The sequence below is a fragment of the Desmodus rotundus genome, chromosome 13 (assembly GCF_022682495.2).
Source record: "Desmodus rotundus isolate HL8 chromosome 13, HLdesRot8A.1, whole genome shotgun sequence".
Taxonomy (NCBI): domain Eukaryota; kingdom Metazoa; phylum Chordata; class Mammalia; order Chiroptera; family Phyllostomidae; genus Desmodus; species Desmodus rotundus.
Genome location: NC_071399.1, coordinates 14394945 through 14414955, shown reverse-complemented (window position 1 = coordinate 14414955; position 20011 = coordinate 14394945). Strand labels below are relative to the sequence as shown.

The 20011-nt window shown below is 39.6% G+C and overlaps 1 protein-coding gene across 1 annotated transcript; it reads left to right on the top strand.

Annotated features, from left to right (window-relative positions):
- The first annotated feature begins 5719 nt into the window (after positions 1-5719).
- C13H8orf48 (chromosome 13 C8orf48 homolog) lies at positions 5720-8774 on the top strand. The gene has a single exon (XM_024562757.4). It carries the CDS (start codon positions 5835-5837, stop codon positions 6702-6704), a length of 870 nt encoding a protein of 289 aa, XP_024418525.3. The 5' UTR covers positions 5720-5834; the 3' UTR covers positions 6705-8774.
- The last annotated feature ends 11237 nt before the right edge of the window (positions 8775-20011 follow it).

Here is a 20011-nt window from a genome sequence, read left to right as displayed (position 1 = left end):
CTGTCATTCAACCCTATGCAATCATATGAATATTCATTTTACAGTGAAAGCTTACTTTGTAAGTAGGAAAATTACAGTAAAATGCTCTGCAAAGATATTGAGTGGAAAAAATATTGAGTGGAAAAGGTATTGAGTTCTATGTAGTAGTTTTCAGGAAAACCACTGTGAATTCCAGTCTGTCGCCCTATTATCCAGAGCCACTTCTGTCCCTCAAGGAGGACACAAAACTATAAAACACAAATTCAAATTAATGGCAACTTTTCTGAATTCATTTCATACTTCCTCTTTGCTTTGAATAGAAACACATTATATTTAGGGCCTGATTTATATTAATTTCCTAAATGCCAAGGTCAATCTTAAATAACATTGCCCACAGACTCAGGGACCAAGCTGCATAAAATTGCATGAAGATGCCGGGAATGATTGGTTCTAAATGTGAATCACGAAGAAGGGAAATGAATAATGCAGTTATGTACTGGACCAATGCCAGAGAACCTACATATTATGTTGTTATGATAGAATTTTCAAGACAAAATACCAAAAGAGACCATACATTTCGAATTCATAGGTAACATTATTTGTCCTGAAATCACCATCGATGCCATTAAATATATTGGAGACATTATTTCTAAAATAACCAAGTAATTTATGAGCTAAACTTGTTTGGAATTTTACCACATAAATGGAGCAGTGGGAATTCAGTGCTTAATGTCTAAATACATTAAAAATCCTGAACTACACCAAAAAATATATATATCTTAAAAGAATTGTTTAAAATTTCAATTCTAAATTTTACTTATTGTCTAATAAGAACAATAATTTCTTACTAAAAACCCTAGATGTGAGTAATGAATCAATAGGCTGCAAGAGTGCCCGAGACCATACCGCAGGCTCCAGGCACCCGTGGGCCTTCAAATAAAACCGAGGTACTGAAATACTTCTTCACTAACTTACAAATAAAGTCCTCCTTACCTAGCAGAATGTAGTTCTAGGTAAACCTGTGAAGGAGTTTGTCTTTTCTGGAGTCCCTGTGTTAAACAACTCTTTTTTTGTCTCTTAGTAAACCGCATGCAGTTTTATACTAAAAGTTTATCCCAGAGGCAGACAGTCTCATCAGCCTTTAACCTGTTTTCCAGGAAAACCACAGGCTTGGCTAAATTGTATCCCCTCCACAAATTCTCATGTTGAAGTCCTCAGCCCCAGAACCTCTGAACGTGGCTATGTTTGGAGATAGAGTTTTTACAAAGGTAATCAAGTTAAAATGAGTTTATATAATATGACTGGACACCGGTATGGCTGGAATCCTTCTAAAAAGGTGGGATTTGGACACAGAGACACACACAGGGGGTGTGCTTCAGGGACACGACGATGGCCACCTGCAAGCCAAGCAGAGAGACCTGCGCCATGTTCTTCCCTCCTTGCCCTCCGAAGGAACCAGCTGTTCCAATTCCTTGATTTCAGACTTCCACCTTCCAGAACTATGAGATAATTTCTGTCGTTTAAGCCACTCAGTTTGTGGTACTTTATTATAGCAACTGTAGCAAATTAATACACTGCACAAGAAATTAAGAATGTTTCACATCTCTGGGAATTTCTTTTAGGAAAAGATAACTGAGATTATGCTAATTTTTTCTCATATCTAAGAAATACATTGATTACAATTATGATATTCTGAATGCCTAGACTCAACTGTGTTTCTAGCTTATAAGAGTTATGTTAAATTCATTTGCCCATAATTATTTAGAAAAAAATTTAAATAAATATCACATTTAAAAATTATTTCAGGCAAGTCAACTATCAGATATTGAGTTCAAATCAATGGTTATAAGGCACTTATTTCAAAATTAAAATCACTACATTTGCAGGATTTAATTTTATTTAAACTTAAGTTTTTAAACAAATTTAGATAAATTGAGCAATGCAATGGCAATATTGGAAGAATATTTCTGGAAGGGGTGCAGGCAAAATGCCACCATGGCAAGGAGGGCACTATATACCTGGGAGAAGGGCTTGCCAGACAGGAAGAAGCAGAAAGTGTGCCCTTCTCCCTCCAAAGAAAGAGATGGGAGAGGAAGGGAATCAGACAGGAAGATTGACTTTGACCCCCTCTCCCCATGGGTAAGCTTTATAACTCCAAAGCATCTTTGACTTTTGAGGAAAAGCTGGAAGACAAGCTGTGACGAAAGAAATGATGATGGCAGGACAATACAAGTAGTGCCATAGTGTCGTTAGGTAGGGACGCCCCATTTGTCTCTTTCCTTCCTGTCTCTTCCTACTCCCTCCCCAGGCTGCCTCAGCCGCAGTGTGGTCGATATACAAAGGACCTGCATTCCCAGCAGCCCCTAAGAGATGTCAAGATGCTTGAACTTGCCGGAGGAACAGGTTGCCAGAGGAAGTCTCCTGAGAGATGGTGGGATGGCAAGGCCTCTAGGCTGTGCTGTGAGCGCCAGAGCACATTCCCTTTTCCCTGTGCTGTTCTCGGCATGATTTTGAACAAAACAGGACCAGCCTCCAGGAAGGAGTCAGAGTACCTGTGGGTACTTTTGGCGAGTGAGTGCCAAGATAGCCAGCAGAGGTTTGGAGAAGTTCCACTGGCCTTGGACTTTGTCAGGACCCTGGAAGGAACCTGACTAATTATGCCTTGGTGGAAAACAGCACAAATCCAAGGACCACCTGCACTATGTGGTGAAGACCAGCCAAAGGTTAAGTGCAAAGTTAGGGCCCCAGACACCAAATGCTCCAAAGATAATAAAGGTTTCTCTCTATGAAGGCACCATCTTGGGAAAAAAGAAAGAGTTCCTTAGGGAGTTGAACTTAGCATTGGCTGAATATTTGCTAAAAGGAAACTAACTCACATAAGAATGTCTGGGATATCATTAATTATGAAGTTAATGGTTTTCCATAGCTACTAAAATGGGTGAGATTTTGTAAAGAAAATTATATTTATAACAAAAAATAAATAGGCAGAATTTTCTTTGTGCATTTGAGTATTGATTTAAATATTTGGTTGTAATTTTAGATAATTCATTTTACTTTTGCAACAAATAATGGCTCCACTAAGGTTCATAGATATTTGCTAAATAAAGAGTGATTCTAAAACAAAGTTAGTGAAACACTGAAATATTGCTATGAATTTTCTGAGAAAGCTATAAATATCTCCTCTTTGTCAATCCCTTGGTCTTTTACTGATAAAACAATACAAATACAATGTCTAAAATGTCATAGTATAATTTTTTTCTGAAAATATTGATTAAACTGCCTTCCATTTAGCAAGTTGGAGTGATTCGTATAAAAAGAGTTTAGATAAAATATAAAAGTTGCAACTCTCCACTCCTTTTTCCCTTTATGCACTCTTGTTTATTCTCTCACTTGAAACATCTAATTAAAAAAATAGTGTAAGACATTATACTTGCTCACAGATCTCTTAACAATCTCTCTTAACAGTATGGAATATAAACTTCTTGCTAGTATTTATTATGTAATGGTTGGAATTTTCTTTTCACCTATACATCACTGACAATTCTCATATAGAAGAAAGGAGGTACATATTACTTTTATTTTATATATAGAAAAGAGATAAGGGCAGTGCAGATTTTAAATAGAGTAGCCTTTAAATTTATTGTGATGGACTTCGAGATGAAAGTAAAGAGTGTACAGTTTATACCAAGAGTAATAGTTTGTATGCTTAAAATCAGACTTTGACCTCTGTCTTTGTGACTCTTATTTGATGATGATAGTATTGTGAGCTATTTTACTTGCTTAGAAAATTCATGTTGGAGTGTTAAACAGTTTACTGGATCATACTAGATATTGCAAAGAAATGAGGTAATTACAGGATATTCCCCCAAACTTACCTGCTTCTGGGACAAAGTTATTCCTAAAACTATTTAGCACATTAGAAAATGTGAATATACTTTACTTAAAGCATAGCTCTCTTGCTCAGTGTTTTTGAGAATGACATGTATCGTGATGATTTATGTGTCAATATTCAGGGTATGAGGAAGTTTATTTTTTTAAGATTTTATTTATTTTCAGAGAGAGGGGAAGGGAGAAAGAGAGGGAGAGAAACATCAATGTGTGCTTGCCTCTCGCTCGCTCCCCACTGGGGACCTGGATCTCAACCCAGGCATGTGCCCTGACCTGGAATTGAACCAGTGACCCTTTGGTTTGAAGGCCGGGGCTCAATCCACTGAGCCACACCAGCCAGGGCAGGAAGGTTTTAAAATAAAAATTAAGATAGAAAATTTTGAGCCTTGGAAATTACTTGGAACTGTACACAAATTATTTGCTACATCTGTTTAAAGACCAACATTTTATGATGATATATAATTTGGTTTGAATAAATGAAGTTGTAATCTTTTCTTCTTCATTATGAATATGGCTTATATTTGAGAGATATTTTGTAAACATTATAGACTTTTGACTCTTTGCCAAAGTGAACATTCTTGGAATAGCATTAACTATATCTGGCTAGACTTGAATAACACCACCACACACACACACAGACACACACACACAGAAGGAACTGAGCAAAGAAGCCCATTCTCTTGAAATTCTGAAATAATACTAACACAAACTAAGTTGTAGATGCAGATAATAACTAAGACCTAGAAAAAGTCATTCTCCATAGAGAACATTTTATAATTTTTGGGAATAGTGGTTTGTAAAACTCTACTGTGTTTTTTAAAAGCTGTTGTACAAAGAGTAACAGCTGAACTTGGGGGGCGGGGTTCAGAGGAAGAATAGATTCAAGTTCTCTGAGCTGTTAATACTTATCCCCAAAAACCCACCGGACTGTGGGAGGTAATACTTATTTCCGTTTCCACAGTCACTCACCTCATTGCCTCGGCGGAGATTTCCTGAATAGCTCCTGTGTGTCTGTACCTGCTGAACGGGGGTGGGGGTGGGGGCACACTAGCAAGGTTTCTGCGTTCAGGGATTTTAAAAAATCTAATGGCGCGATTTGATAATAATAATAATAATCAAATACTCAAACACATAGTTGCAAGCTGTGAAAAGAAGTTTGCCCAGTGTCTGGGAGCTGGGGTGGCTTGTGGCTCTTCTCAGGAAAAGGGACTTCAGGAGCAGCAGTAATCAATCATATAAGCAGGGAAGAGGGCTGCCAACGTGCCATTCGGAGGAGCCCTGCCTGACACTGTGATATGGGAACACTGCAAAGTCTTCAGATGAGGCTGGGGAAATAGGTAGGAGCCTGTCGTGCAGGAGTCTTAACAGGATTGGTTCAGTATTTTGATTTTTATAATAAGACGGTCTTCAAATGGGTGATCTCCTGGCTATAATGATGGGCAGACAGGTTGCCATGTTTCTGCTTGCGCTTTCTGGCCAGCAGGGTTTTGTTTGTTTGTTTGTTTGTTTTTTACTTTAAAAACATTGAATCATTTAGGTAGGTCATACTTTCTCGGTTTTGTCAGAGGCTGCCTATTCCTGCTGGCTTCGCACATGTACTCTTGTTTGACTCCTGAGGAAAGGGTGTTTGCAACTTTCCTCAAGGATCACGACATATTGTACTTAAAAGAGCACTGAGACGAGCGGCCGCACCGAGAACAGAAAGGGCAACCTGTACCCCGTGCTCGAACTGTGCAGGTGGAGTCGGCACCGCTGGGGGCGGGGGAGTGGGAGGAGCTCAGTGCTGCAACCCAGTGCGCATGGCCGCTCTGCGTTGCCAAGGCAGCGGAAAGGCGCCACCCGGAAGAGGGCCCGTGCAGAGCTGCCGGCGCCCAGAGGGACCCATTCGGTGCTGTCTCAGGCCTGACTAGTTCCTGAGTGTCCTAACCAAGGTAAAGCAGGCGAGGAGCCGAGTCTAATGCAAGGGGATGGCCACCCACCTAGAAGCTGAGGATTCAGAGGAGCAAGACGAATTGGCCCAAACGGACATCAGCGCTACCACCGATCTTTGCAATGGGACCGCCCAGTCCTTCACTGATGAGGTACGGAGTTTCGGTTCATTCAGTTCCTCCTCCGGAGGAGGACTGCCGCCCAGGTCCCAGGACTCCCGGAGCAGGCCTCAGAGTGGAAAGTCGACCACATGCTTGGAATATCAAGATAAACCATCTGAACTTTCAGAAAGGAGGTTTAGTTGGAAAAGGATCAGTTACCTCAAGGGCAAAGAAACTAACTATGGACGGTACCAACCAGACACTGAACTTCAAACAGAAGTCACTCGGATGTCTGATGAACAACTGAATGCCCTGCAGTCTTTTTGCACCAGTAAGGTAAACCTGATCCATCACAGAACAACCTCTAAGGAGAAAAAGAGCAGCAGACCTAAAAGGCTGCCGCACAGATTGGATGCAGAGGCTGTAGACACAGGTGCCTTAAGCTGTACCGTCCCTGATGAGCTTATGAACAGAATCTGTTTAAAAAACGTGATGGCAACACTAAAGCAGGCGGCAACAGCTAAGCAACACATTTCTTCTAGGTGTCCGGACTGTAACAGAAAAAGGGCAGAACTGGCTCAATCCGCCTTCCTGAAACGGAAGAAGACTTTCCTGGAGTCACTTCTACTCCAAGAGAAAATAGACGAACATCTTCATACCAAAGACGTTCTTACCCTGATTGGAGAAGCACACCAGGGCCTCCCCAGGCTTTCAGATGACCCCAGAATGATCTGGAAAAGACTGGAGGAGAAAAGTCAGAAGAGAAACTGTGGGTTTGAAAGGTCAGATACAGAGCAGAAGATGTAGCAGAATGGAAAGAGTGCTTGGCGTTCTAATAGTGCTTTTGCTCTATCACTTCTCAAACCTCTTATTCCAGCCAAACAGGAGATGCTGTTTATTAATGATAATGTATAATGTGGGTAGATGTTTCTGTTGTGTATTTGAGTAATTATCATTTCTACAGGCACTTTGGAAACCAACTTAAAACTTTACTATGCTTCCTTCATAGATTTGAGGACTAAAAACTTTCAAACCAGTATCTTTTCAGAGAGATCCTGGTGGTTTGGACGAGGGTTTTGACAGTACAGATGGAAACACAGAAATGTAAGAGAGACTTAAAGAGGTAATAATGGACAGTCTTGGTGAAGAAATGGATATGGGTATTTAATGGAAAGTAAATATTGAGAGTGTTACTAACTTTCTGACTTCTGTACTTGAATAAATAATAATTTCACTAAATTATATATAGAAATATTGAGAAGGATCATGTTTGATAGGACTGATTAAGAGTGTGGTTATTTGGACATGATCGTTTCGAGGTTTTTTGGAGACATCCACTTTGAGAGGTTGAGAAATTTTTGGTTATTTGTGCTCACAGTCTGCAGATTTGAAGTAAAGGGAAAGGGCCACAGATCACTGGCACACAGTTGGAAATTGAAGACATGGATGTGGAAAGCTGTTCTGGAAGAGGGTAGGGTGATGTAGTGCCACAGAGAGCAAAGAAAGAGTATTTCAAGAAGGAGGGATTTTATGAGACGCAAATGCAACAGAGGTTCACGTGAGAGGGTGCAGTCATGTGTTGGGCTCTGGTGACCTTAGCAACAGCCGCTTCACTTACAGAAGTTGGCCAGACAGGCAAAGTGTGTTGAGGAATAAATGTAAGGAAATGAAGTATTTGAATATAGACTACTTCTTGAGGTTCAGCTGTGGAAGAAGAGAGTGAGGAAGCTGGAGGTATATGTATAGTTGAGGGAAGAATGCTCAAATAAATTATCTAAAAAACTATTTTGGTCATAAAAAGTTTATGAAACTTCTCTTCTCCATCCTGATTTCCATTGTGATGAAACAGTATCATCCCCTGAAAACACCATGGTTTTATGAAAATATATTTATTTGGGAAAATGTTAGCTAGCATTCTGAGAAATTATATTTATTTTTCATAAAAATATAAATCCTATAATTTGTGACAGTACCTACAGATAATTTTTCTACATGTCTAACACCTAAGCTATCATGGGTGAAAAGAAATTTGTAAAAATCAGCATAAAATTGTATTTATAACATATTGTAATACCACTCTTTGATTTTAGATGTTCATTTATGTATAAATATATTCTCCTCTACAACTTACCACATTTCTTAAGTTATTCTTAAAATGGAAACCAAATCATTACCATTTGCATAGTAACTTTCTATTTGAAATACACATTATGTCATACTTTATCTTTGGCATCTCAATATAGTCACATTTCACATAATCAACATTCTGAATAATTTCCCATTTAGAATCCCCCCACTAAAGGTCCTAATCCACCCATGTGTTTAACTAAACTAGAAATCATAGAATCATCTTTTGTTTTCCCGTCTTTAACTCAAACCCTGAGCTATTTTTCGGCAAGACCATTAGATCTTTCTTCTTCAGTATCTTCTGACCATAGCTGCTTATCTCCAGCTCATCGCCACCTCCTTCAGCATCCCAGCCCTCCCACTCAGTGCTTCCCCATATAGTTCTCAGCATTATTTTTCTAACACACACATCTGTCCAATTAATTCCCTTGATTGAAAAAATGTAAATGATTAATCAGTGCCATAGGAATAGTTTAAATTGATCAAGGCCACCTATTAAGGCCCAAATTTACCTATATAACCTTATCTTCTATTCTCCCTGACCCTCTATATCTAAGCCTGTCTGCAAGACTTGCAATTCCCTGAGCTCATTATGGTTTACAAGTACACATCTGTTTTGCTAAAATTCTCTTAACTGCCTTTTCCAGCTGGTGTGCTTCTCTTTTCCCCTTCCTCATGCTCCACCCTCCTACTCTCCCTCCTCTTCCTTATTTAGTTTTAAGTGTTACTGTAAAATAAGTAATATATTTACATGGCTCAAAAGTCAAAAGGATATTACAGAATTAGTATGCAAAGCTGCCCTTCCTCTGTTTCCAACCGACTTCATTCTAAGCTGGCCTGCCACACCCCTACTCCATCAGGGTTAACATTTGCTAGATCATGGGGGAGTCAGGCATCCTGCAATAACAGCAGAGGCAGAGGCAATCCAGGGAATTGGGGAGTGGCTACTTACCAGCCAGGACAGAATATTTCTGTATTGTCACTAGTACGACCAAACTAGTGCATATGGCTAGGCATGTAGCTTATAAGAAGCCCCTTATATTAGTTTCTTATATATTTTTCCAGTGTTTCTTTATACAAACACTAAAGATAATTCACTATATACTCTCTTTGGTACCTTTTCAATTTTGCTATTTTTTTCTTGTGATAACAATATGTGATAAAATACATATAATACATAAAATATATACATATATAAAATAAATGTGCCATTTTACTCATTGCTACTATTCAGTGCTGTTGAACAGTGCCATGAATGGTACTATTCAGTGGTACTGATTACATTTACCATACTGTGCAACTGTTACTACTATTTCCAAAACTTTTCATTACCCCAAAGAGAAACTCTTGATTCATTAAGCAATAATTCCCCATTCTTGCCTCCTTCCCAGATCTTAGCAATCTCAAATGTACTATTTGTCTTTACTTATTTGCTTATTCTAGATATTCATATAAGTGGAATCATAATATTTGTTCTTTGTGTCTTGCTTATTTGATTGCATACTGTTTTCAAAATTTACTCATGTTGTGGCATGTATCCGAATGTCGTCCCCTTTGTGGCTGAATAATATTTCTTTGTATGTATTAACATTATTCATTGATTTGTGACGGGTACTTTGTTTTCACCTTTTGGTTATTGGGAACAATGCTGCCATGAACATTGGCAGGCAAGTATCTGAGCACCTGTTTTTAATTGCTTGGGGTTTCTACCTAGGAATTGCTGGATCACACGGTAATTGTATGTTTAACCTTTTTAGGAACATTAAAATCTCTCCTCAGCAGCTATGGCATTTTACATTTGCGTTCACGTGCAAGGGTTTGTTTCCTCTCATCCGTGCCAATTTTCCACTTTTGAAAAAGTATAACCATCCTAGTAGGTGTAAAGTGCTGTCCCATTTTGCTTTTGACTCACATTTTCCAAATGATGAGTGATGTTGAGCATCTTTTCGTGTGCATATTGGTCATTTGTTTATCTTCTTTGGAGAGATGTTTATTTAAGTCCTTTACCCATTTTAAAAATTGGGCTGTTTGTCTCTTTTGTTGAGTTATAGGAGTTCCTTATATATTCTGAATATGAAGCCCTTATCAGATATAGGAGTTGCAAGTACTTTCTCCCATTCTGTGGGTTGCCTTTGCAGTGTCTTGATAGTGTCCTTTAGTGCACAGATGTTAATTTGAATGAAGTCAAAATTGTCTGCTTTTTCTTTTGTTGTCAATGCTTTGGTTGTTATATTTAAGAACTATTGACAAATATAAGGTAGATTTGTCCCTACATTTCTTTTTAAGTGTTCTATTGTCGTAGCTCTTATGTTCAGATCTTTAATCTACTATGAGTTATTACTTTGTTTATGGTGTGAGAGTCATTATTTTGTATGTAGATATCCAGTTTTTCTATCACCATTTTTGAGGAGATTGTACTTTCCCCATTGAACGGTCTTGTACCCCTTGCGGAAAGTCAGTTCACCATAAATGTGAAGGTTTATTGTGTTTCACTGATCTATATCCCCATCCTATGTCAGTACCACACTGTTTTGATGACTGTGCTTTGTAGTTCGTTTTGAAATCAGTAAGTATTAAATACTTGTATTCATTTCTGTTCTTTTTTTTTTTCAAGATTGTTATGGCTATTCAAGATCCCTTGAGATTTCATATGAATATTAGGATGGATTTTTCTATTTCTGGAAAAATGCCATTGTAATTTTGATAGCAATTGCATTGAATCTGTATATTGCTTTGCCTAGTATTGTCACCTGAACAATATTAAGTCTTCCAATCCATGCACAAGGGATATCTTTTCATTTATTTAGGTGTTCTTTAATTTCTTCTAACAATATTTTGTATTTTTCAGTGTATAAGTTGTGTGCTTCTTTTGTTGAATTACTAACTTGTTACCTTGATTGCTCTTGCAAACAGATGTCCCCAAATCCAATTCCTTTTTAGATGTTCACTGCTGAGTACATAGAAATACAACAGATTTTTGCATGTTAATTTTGTATCCTGAAACTGCTGACGTTATTTGTCCTAATAGTTTTTTTTAATGGATCATTAGGATTTATTAGCTATAAGATATGTCATCTGCACACATATAATTTTACTTTTCTCCTTTTAATTTGGATACTTTCCCCCCCCTTGCCCAATTACCCTGGCTCTCACTTCCAGGACTCTAATAAAATGGAATACTAAAAGCAGCCCTGCTTATCACCTTCCTGACCTAAGGGGAAGAACTTTCAGTCTTTCGCCATTGAGGATGGTGTTAACTGTGAGTTTTTCATATATGGCCTTTTCCATGTTAAGAAAGATCCCTTCTGCTCTTAGTTTATTGAATGTTTTCATCATAAAAGGATGTTGGATTTTATAAAAAGGTTTTTTTATTTTTTGTTTTTTTTTTTTTTTTTTTGACCAGATGAGTGATCCTGGGTTTGCCCAGCCTAAAACCTTACTGAACTTCGCGCTCGCCCCATAACACTTACACAGCGACTGTCAGACTTAAAGCTAGATGGCCTGGGGGCTCCTCAGGAACTAATACAAATTCATGCTGTAACTTGTGTCTCAAGTAATCTGCTTTCTTTCTTACTTGACTGTGAGCAACTGAAGGATAGGGACTCCATCTCACATCATATCTACACTGCTTAGCACAGTGCCTCCCATATCATGGCACTTGACAAGAGTTTCATGGATGAAAACAAGGAGCATCCAAACAATGAAATTTAATGTCTTTTGCACCAAAAGAAGAAAACAATCTGGTAGCATACTCTTTTCTGTCAATGTTTTGCCTTTGTGCTGTTTTCTGTAATTTTTCCCTCTCTCCATGGATTGGATTCCCTTTTTTTATGTATGTACATATTTTCTCTCAGTAGAAATTAGTGGAAAGCTTTTTGAGAAGATGTCTTTCCAGGAAGTATGCAGCCAATCAATACAGTATTCATTTAGAAGAATTAATTTGAAAATATCTCTCTGGAATCCACATTTTACATGGAAAATTTTTTATCTGAATCGTTAATTTTAAAGACAGTTTGTGACTTTTTGCAGTTTTGAAATGGTGTGAACATTCTTGATGCTTGAAAATAATTTTTATTGCCACTGAATAAACATGAAAGGAATGAATATTCTTTTTCCAAAATCTTTATAGTTATACCCAAGAGATTCCAGCACAGCTGGAAAGGAAATCCCATCAGATCAGATGCTAAGAAACCACGTATTTCTCCAATGCACTAGAAATGTACCTGGCAACTTACTACAGAATTATACAAATATTTAATTTATATAACTATAATACATAAGTTATATAAACGTGCATCTATTTTTTTATCATATAGATTTTTAACCAAAAAAAAAATTCTGCACCAAGAAACAAATCTACGCATTTGACAAACACAAGAATAATGAAGTCCTTGAAAAGAAGTTTGGTCCTGAACATCTGAGTCATTTGAATTCCAATCTAAGAACTGTTTAGGAATGTTTGGGACACCCAGCTGAGAATACCTCCAGTTTTAAACATGTTAGTTTAATTCATGATGAAGCCTAATATAGAAATTTAGTTGTTTCTGTAGCAACATAGCTAAACAGGTTGCAAAGAAATAGGGATTATGGCTCTATTTGGGCATGGGTTCTCCCTCAAGTTTTTCTGGAACTGACAGATGAAAAATACATATAAAACAGTTAATTTAAGAAACAGAAAAGGAAAAGATAGCTTAACATCTATTCTTAGTCGTCAAAATCTTTTGCAATAGAGAATTCAGAAAATTCCAATTTGTAGCAGACTCAGAGTATAGTGAAAATTGCAAAATTCTATGAGGGTGGCTCTAATCACCCTGAGGCCCAGTTTTGATGATCCCACTGTTTGTTGAGCTGTAAACTGAGGTTTAGGAGAAAGTAGATTGTGGTCATCACGCCGAAAATTTGCTTTGGATGTCAAGACTGATGGCCCCAAACAATGCCTGAATGGATATGAAAAAGTTCATCACATGTAGAATGAGGGCTTCTGAAGGGGACTGGGCAGGCTCTCAAGCCAATCTGTACATGGCTCGAGAGAGAGAAGAGACTGGCTTGGCTTGTTCTGTGTCTAGGGATTGAGGACTAGGGAGTGAGGTGAGGATTCCTACCTGCAGGCTGGACCTCCTCACATGGTTTGAAATTCCTGCCAGTACCAAAGGAGGGAGCATCTGCTTTTCTTACCAGCCAAACTAAACCTGGGGCAGAGGGTAAGGCTTGACAGTTTTTTTTTTTTTTTTTTTAAAGATTTTATTTACTTATTTAGAGAGAGGGAAAGGGAGGGAGAAAGAGAGGGAGAGAAACATCAGTGTGTGGTTGCCTTTCACATGGCCCCCCACTGGGGACCTGGCCTGCAACCCAGGCATGTGGCCTGACTGGGAATCGAACCTGCGACCCTTTGGTTCACAGCCTGAGCTCAACCCACTGAGCTACACCAGCCAGGGCGGCTTGACAGTTTTTGATTGTCAAGCATCAGAGATGGAATCAGACTGTTTTATAATTTATCCCTGATGTTTGACTGATGATGGAAGTATGCCGTGTTTCATTTAATTAAATTGTAACTTGCTTAAGTGTGGCACTATGGTGCTCTATGAGGCCCATTAGCCTGACCGGTAAGGGTGGTAAAAGTTCCATTGAACATCTTATTCAAGAGCCCGGCTTTGTGTATTTTTAGAAGTGAAGTAGTCACTCTTAATGCGGCAACTCCAAAGTGGATAAAGTGAGGCCTGTATTTTGGCTTTATTATGTAATCTTGATTCATATTTTGGGTATTTGTGAGACAAGAGATTCCTATAGCTATTTTCCTTGAAGTGGGAAACTTTGGATAAGTAATTGCTGTTCCTACCATTGGAAGAACAGGTCTTCGGCTAGTTCCGTTGGCAATGAATGGCCCAAGAGTCTGCACAAATGCATGGAGGGAGTCTATTGCTGGCCAGGGTAAGGTGACTGCCTAAAGTTCAGCTAATTTGGTGAACCCTTGATCCCATTCTTCATAAAGAACGTCTGGATGAAGAAATGAAAGCAGGAGCCCTCTAGGAGTCTCCATCACGGGTACTTTCGATGCTGTTCATAAAATGTACACTCCCACTGCTCTTCAGTCATTTGATCCCAGAGGGTTCTCCAGTAGCCAGGGGTCCAAGAGGGGAGAACTCTTCTAGCACCTTGTCAACTGACAAGGGACTGAGGATAGAAGAAGCCACCCTCTCCTGTGGGTGGGATACTCCAGAGGGTCCAAACTTAGCTCTATCCTGTAGGTGACAGTTTGTCACAGGAAAGAGGCCCCGGTGACTGTGGCTGAGCTTGGGGAGGGCAGCTTCATGCCCCACAGAAATGTATAGGGCATCACAGGCTCAGGACCTGTGGGAACCTCTGTTTCCAGGAGAGCCCTGTATGTATGCGTCCAGCACTTGTCACTGTGATGGTGCACAGCATGGGACTGAAGTGGGCAGTTTCCCACACCAGAAATCCATGGGCACCTTATGATCCTCACGAATGGTCCAGGAATTTCAGAAGGAATGAGGGGAGGTTGCCGAAGCCTCTTCAGTGGATGATTCTCTGGGGGCACGGAGAGGGGACACTACTGGGAGGTACTATTGGATTAAAATTTGAATAGATCCTGGAGCTCTCTATTATAGGGGACCCCAATTCAAGATGGACCAATTTGTGAACAACAAATTAAACATGCTTAAGTAAAATTTGTAAATGAGGAACCTGTTGCCTCCAGATCCAAAAATAAGCCTAAAAACCATTAGGCTCCTTTGGATGCTGTGGGCGTAGAGAGAGTCAATTGCCCTTCTTGACAATATTAGAGATGTAGAAACTCTCAGCTTTCCAAGTAATTTTCAGGAATTTAACTGGGGTTATACACCCTTGTACTAAGTACAGGAAAATGCCTATTCCTTTTCTTATGCTCTCTCTCTTCTTCTTCATCTTCTTTGTTTTCTGCTTTGTCTTCCTATCTAAAAGGAGATTTACTGTTCAGGGTGGGGCAAAAATAGGTTTACAGTTGTTCCTATGGAAAATAATACAATAATTAATAAAATATTAATGCAAGAATAAACTCTATGTTTCACCTACTCACAACTGTAAATCTACCTTTGCCCCACCCTGTATTTCACTCAATTTGGAGTACACACCTAAAAAAACTTTGATGCATTAAGAAAATAAAATTAAAATTCAGAGAGAGAGAGAGAAAGAGAAAATGTTAGGGAACAAGAAACCCCATCCACTCTTCCTGGAGAATAAATTCATCTCTTAAAAACATGAATATCTCTATACCTTCTGGAAGTATTCACACCGAGCTCCTAGGGCAGCAACTTTTCTAAAAGACATGACGTGGGAATGCACACCCTTGGAGAGATTTTCTCCTATAGTGAAGTGATTAGGTGGTGAGACAAGAACAAAACAGAAGAAACAGTTTTACAACTACCCTCTACAATACCACATCTCAAATATGGTATGTAATATTATCATTTCACTATATTGGTGACACAGATAAACCTATTACTTCTTTAGCAGAATATTGACTCTTTAGGCAAAAAAGGAAAGTAATATTGCATCCTTCCGTTAGAGTCCGTGGCTCTGAGTTTGGTTGGCTCCTTTGGGGAGGGAGATTGCACTCAATGCCTGAGGTTGTATGCATGGTAAAATGAAGTTGTAAAAATTGCACTGGGTGTCACTGACTTTGTCAGCACAGGCCTTCAGGAGCTTGTCTTTGTTAGAGCTGGTTGGCTTATGGAATGATCACTGGCGGGATCCTGGCCAGCGATCATGGTGGCTTGCTGAATCCATGAAAGCTGTTTCTGTCCTGGGTGTACTTCTGTCTGTGTGTTCTGCTGGGCAGTGGTGGCCAGTGTCTGCGTGCCTGCTACTACCTGTAGTGGCAGATTGATGCATCTGTGGATCTTTCTTGTGTTGGTCCCATTCCACTACATCATCTTCAGGGTCTGTTCAGGGCTGCTCTGAGTCTGCTGGGCTGGGTCCCGTGGCTGGATCTGGGAAGGGAACATTAATTTAATAGGGTGATCCAGATGATATATGAGTTGCTAGTATTCGGGATGAACTTGGAATAATGAGAAGTCAGAGATAGCAATTGACTATGTCCCGAAAGGGGTTGGGTGGGGGATTCTGTTGCTTTGAAGAATGAAGAAAAGTCTGAGTGCCAGGGGCAGAGGTGATAGGATCTGCTGATCTGATCTAGCCTGCAGCTTCCCAAGTGTGGTCTGGCCTCACTGAGGCCACATTGTTATAACGATATGCTTGAGCTGAATGGTGGTCATGGAGCTGACGGTCTGCTGGTCGTGCTGCTGGCCCTGGCCCTGGGCAGGAGCGAGCTTCTGAGCCAGGGTGAAATAGGGTTGGATGGGCTCAGCGGGAGGCACACTGATGTGCCTGCTTCTGACATACTGGCAATTCTGATCTCCTGGGAAAGTATCACTGAGAAAGTTAAACTGATCAGATTTTGTGGTTGCCATGGCAATATCATTCTTTTATAGACTCTGGCACTTGTCTTCTTCTGGGAGATCCTGGGATAAAAGCTGGGCTTCCTTAGCAAACAGCACAGGGGCATCCCACTGTTTATCTTCACATCCTGAAGCAGTTATCTTATACCATTACCTGTACCCAGCCATCCTTCAGTGTTAAATCCTGGGGGTTCTGAGGTGTCGGGCAGTCTAGAACCCAGGTCAGGGTATGGGATGGGGACAAAACAAGGGGGTGACGAAATCAAGGTGGCACCTGCCAACAGTCTCTCACATCTCACTTCGTTGCCAAATCTGCTCCTGGTACTCAGAGTTTTCTTCATTTCTCAAAGAAGCAGAGTTCCCCACCCCTCAGTTCAATTGCTATTCTCTGTCTTCTCATTTTTCAAAGTTCACCCCCCAATACTACCAGCTCAGAGATCTTCTGGATCACCCTGTACAAATTAATGTTTCTTCCTACCAGTTACTTCCTACTAGATGTCCACCATTATTTCCTTCAGTGGGCTTTAAATCAACTATTTGAGGCTTAATTTTTAAATTGTCTAATTTTTGTACCACAGTAGAATCTCCTTGAAACTGAGACCTTATATTAATTCCTTGGATCATTGCCATAATCTGAGACAATGAAAACATGGAAAAATACCATAGGATGAAGATCTGGCCTGCACACAGGTAGAAGTCATGCTTTGTGGGTACAAGGACCCCCAAAGAGAGAACTGAAGTTGTGGCAGGTGTCTACACCTTAGTTTAGCTGGGGCAACAAGGCAGGCCCATTCAAGTGAGATGTGGACGAGACAAAGATTCCCAAGGGCGATGCTGGCTCAAGGATGCTAGCCATCAGTTTGATGGAAACTTTGTTGGAAGTGTGCACAAAAGTTCTTCCTACTCACTCCTCCCTCCTTCCCTTCCTCCTTCCAAGGGTTTCAAAACTGCATTCCTGTCTAAAGGCTTTCCTCGCCTTCCATTGCCTTCTGTCCTATGGGATTGCCACTTCCAATCCCATATTGGCCCCTGGTCCTTATGGACCCAAACTAATGCAATACTTGGTATAAAAGAATTCATTCATGCATTCATTTAAAATATTGAGAACTTACTGTTTTGTAAACACTAGGAGTTTAAAGAATAAGACATGACACTGCTTTCAGGGGACTTACTGTCTTTTTGGAACACAAAACTAATATGTAAAATACAGTGAGGCTATTGCAGTGATAAATATATTTTGAATATAGTCAGAGATCTTGGCACTTTAAGGAAATTTATCTGATAGAATATACTATGTGATAAAAGTAGTCAAGGATATATTTCTGGAGTAGAAAGAATGACAAAATAAGAATGAAGAGACAGGCATGGGGCAACAGAAATTTATTGTCACACCGTTCTGATGGCTAGAAGTAAAACATCAAGGTGTTGGCGGGGTCAGTTCTTTCTGAGGGCTGTGAGAGAGAATCTGTTCTTTGCCTCTCGCCTGGTTTGCTGACAATTTTTGGTATTTCTTGGCTTATACAAGCTTCACCTCAACCTTTGCCTTCGTGTTCACATGACTTTTCCCTGTGTGCTTGTCTGTGTCCAAACTTTCCCCTGTTACTACACCAGTCATATTGAATTAGGGCTTTCCCAAATGACCTCATTTTAACTTGATTACCTTTTTGAAGGCCCTAACTTCAAACCAAGTCACATTCTGAAGTACTGTGGGTTAGGACCTCAGCATATAGATTTTGAGGGTGACACAATTCCCAGAATTTTATTCTAATTAAATCATTCTAGACTCTTAGCCGAAGGCAGGTAGTCAAAGTAAATTTTTTTTCCCATAATGGCTGTACATCAGAATTATCTGAGAAGCTTTCAAAATCTATCAATGCCCAGGCCCCCATATATGTGTGCATGTGTGTATTCTGATTTAATTGTCATGGGGTGGAGGTCTGGCAGTAGTGTTTTTAAAAAGCTTCCCAAGAGGGGGTGATATGCAGCTGCATTTAGAACTACTGTTGTGGGATGACAAAGCGTAAGGCAGGAAGGTCAGTTCGTAGGCTGCCTCGTTAACTAAGGAAAAATATAATAAGGTTCTGAAACAAGGCGTCAGCAGTGGGAAAGAGGAAGAGAGGACAAGAGAGATGGTTTCTAGAAATGGAAGTCAATCAGAAGGATTTGGTAAGTGATCAGAGAGAGAGGTGGTGGTAGCAAAGAGCGAAAGGTGACACCTGTGTCCCGTCAGGTACATGCCGGTGTCATCAGCAGATATTGAAGATAAAATAAGTTAGTCCTTTTGCCAAGAGCACAATCATTGAATTAATTGGGACTTTGAAAGTTCAACTTGTAAAATTAAAAACAAAAGAAAATGAAAGAAAAAAAGATAAGTGCTAAACAAACACCTGTTGAATAAATGAGTAAATATTCAGGTATTTCAATATATATGCAGTTTTTGGTGATAAAAAAAAAGGTTCAACTTGTTATTTTGACCTAGTTGTAGGTTCACATGCCCTTGTAAGAAATAACACGGAGGATCTCATGTACCATTTGCTCAGTTTGTCTCCATGTAACATCTTGCAAACCTCCTGCAATATCACACTGATGTATTCGAGGAACAGACAGTTCCATCACCACAGGGCCACTTTGAATTTGAGGTGCCAGTAGATGGTGGAAAAATAATACTTGTTAAGATGCTTTCTGTAGCAAGCACTCTGTACCTAGCTTTGAGCACTCAAGGGCAATGTAAATCCGCCAAAACTAAGTAAGACCCACATACTTTCAGCTTTCTCAATATCATAATACATGGTAGAATTTTTTAAATTTAGGATTTTATATAATGCACATCCAGCAGGAAGTTGGAAATACATATAGGTAGCCATTCTGACCTATAGAAGTTCTCCGGGAGGTTGCACACGCACTCACACACATGCACAGATACCCGGCGAGCACATACATGCACAGATGCGGCTCTTAACAGAAGGGACAAAATTTTGTGAGTGGCCACTGTATGAACCCCACACATTTGAAGCGATGAGTCTGTCTTTTAAAGGGTGTGTTTTCATTGTAACCATCACCAAAAAAAGAGTGATTAAAAACAGCTGGAACATATGTCTATTTTCACGTCCTCCATCTGGAGCTCTGCTTTTGGCTATCACAGACATTTTCCAAACAAAACTCTGCTGAACAAAATGATAAATGTGGAAGAGACATGTTTCAAGAGCTTTATAGAATCCAAAGCATTGGTGTGTGTTTCAAACAGAAAACTAACCCTTTAAACAACACAAATGGTTTGCTTTTGACAACTGAAGTGACATTTAATTTATATTTGTAATTGGGCAATGTCGTTAACTACAATGCTGGCTATTTAATCAGTTGGTACCATATACCTGGGAGGTAAAAATTAAGTCTTTTATTATTTGATACTTCAATAGGACAATTAGACAACTGACATAATGTGCTAGCCTATCTCTCAAGTGTGTTAGTAATTTGCTCTTTGATTCACCCTTTTCCTTTAATTTCCCCATGAAAACTACTATAACTAGACCCTTA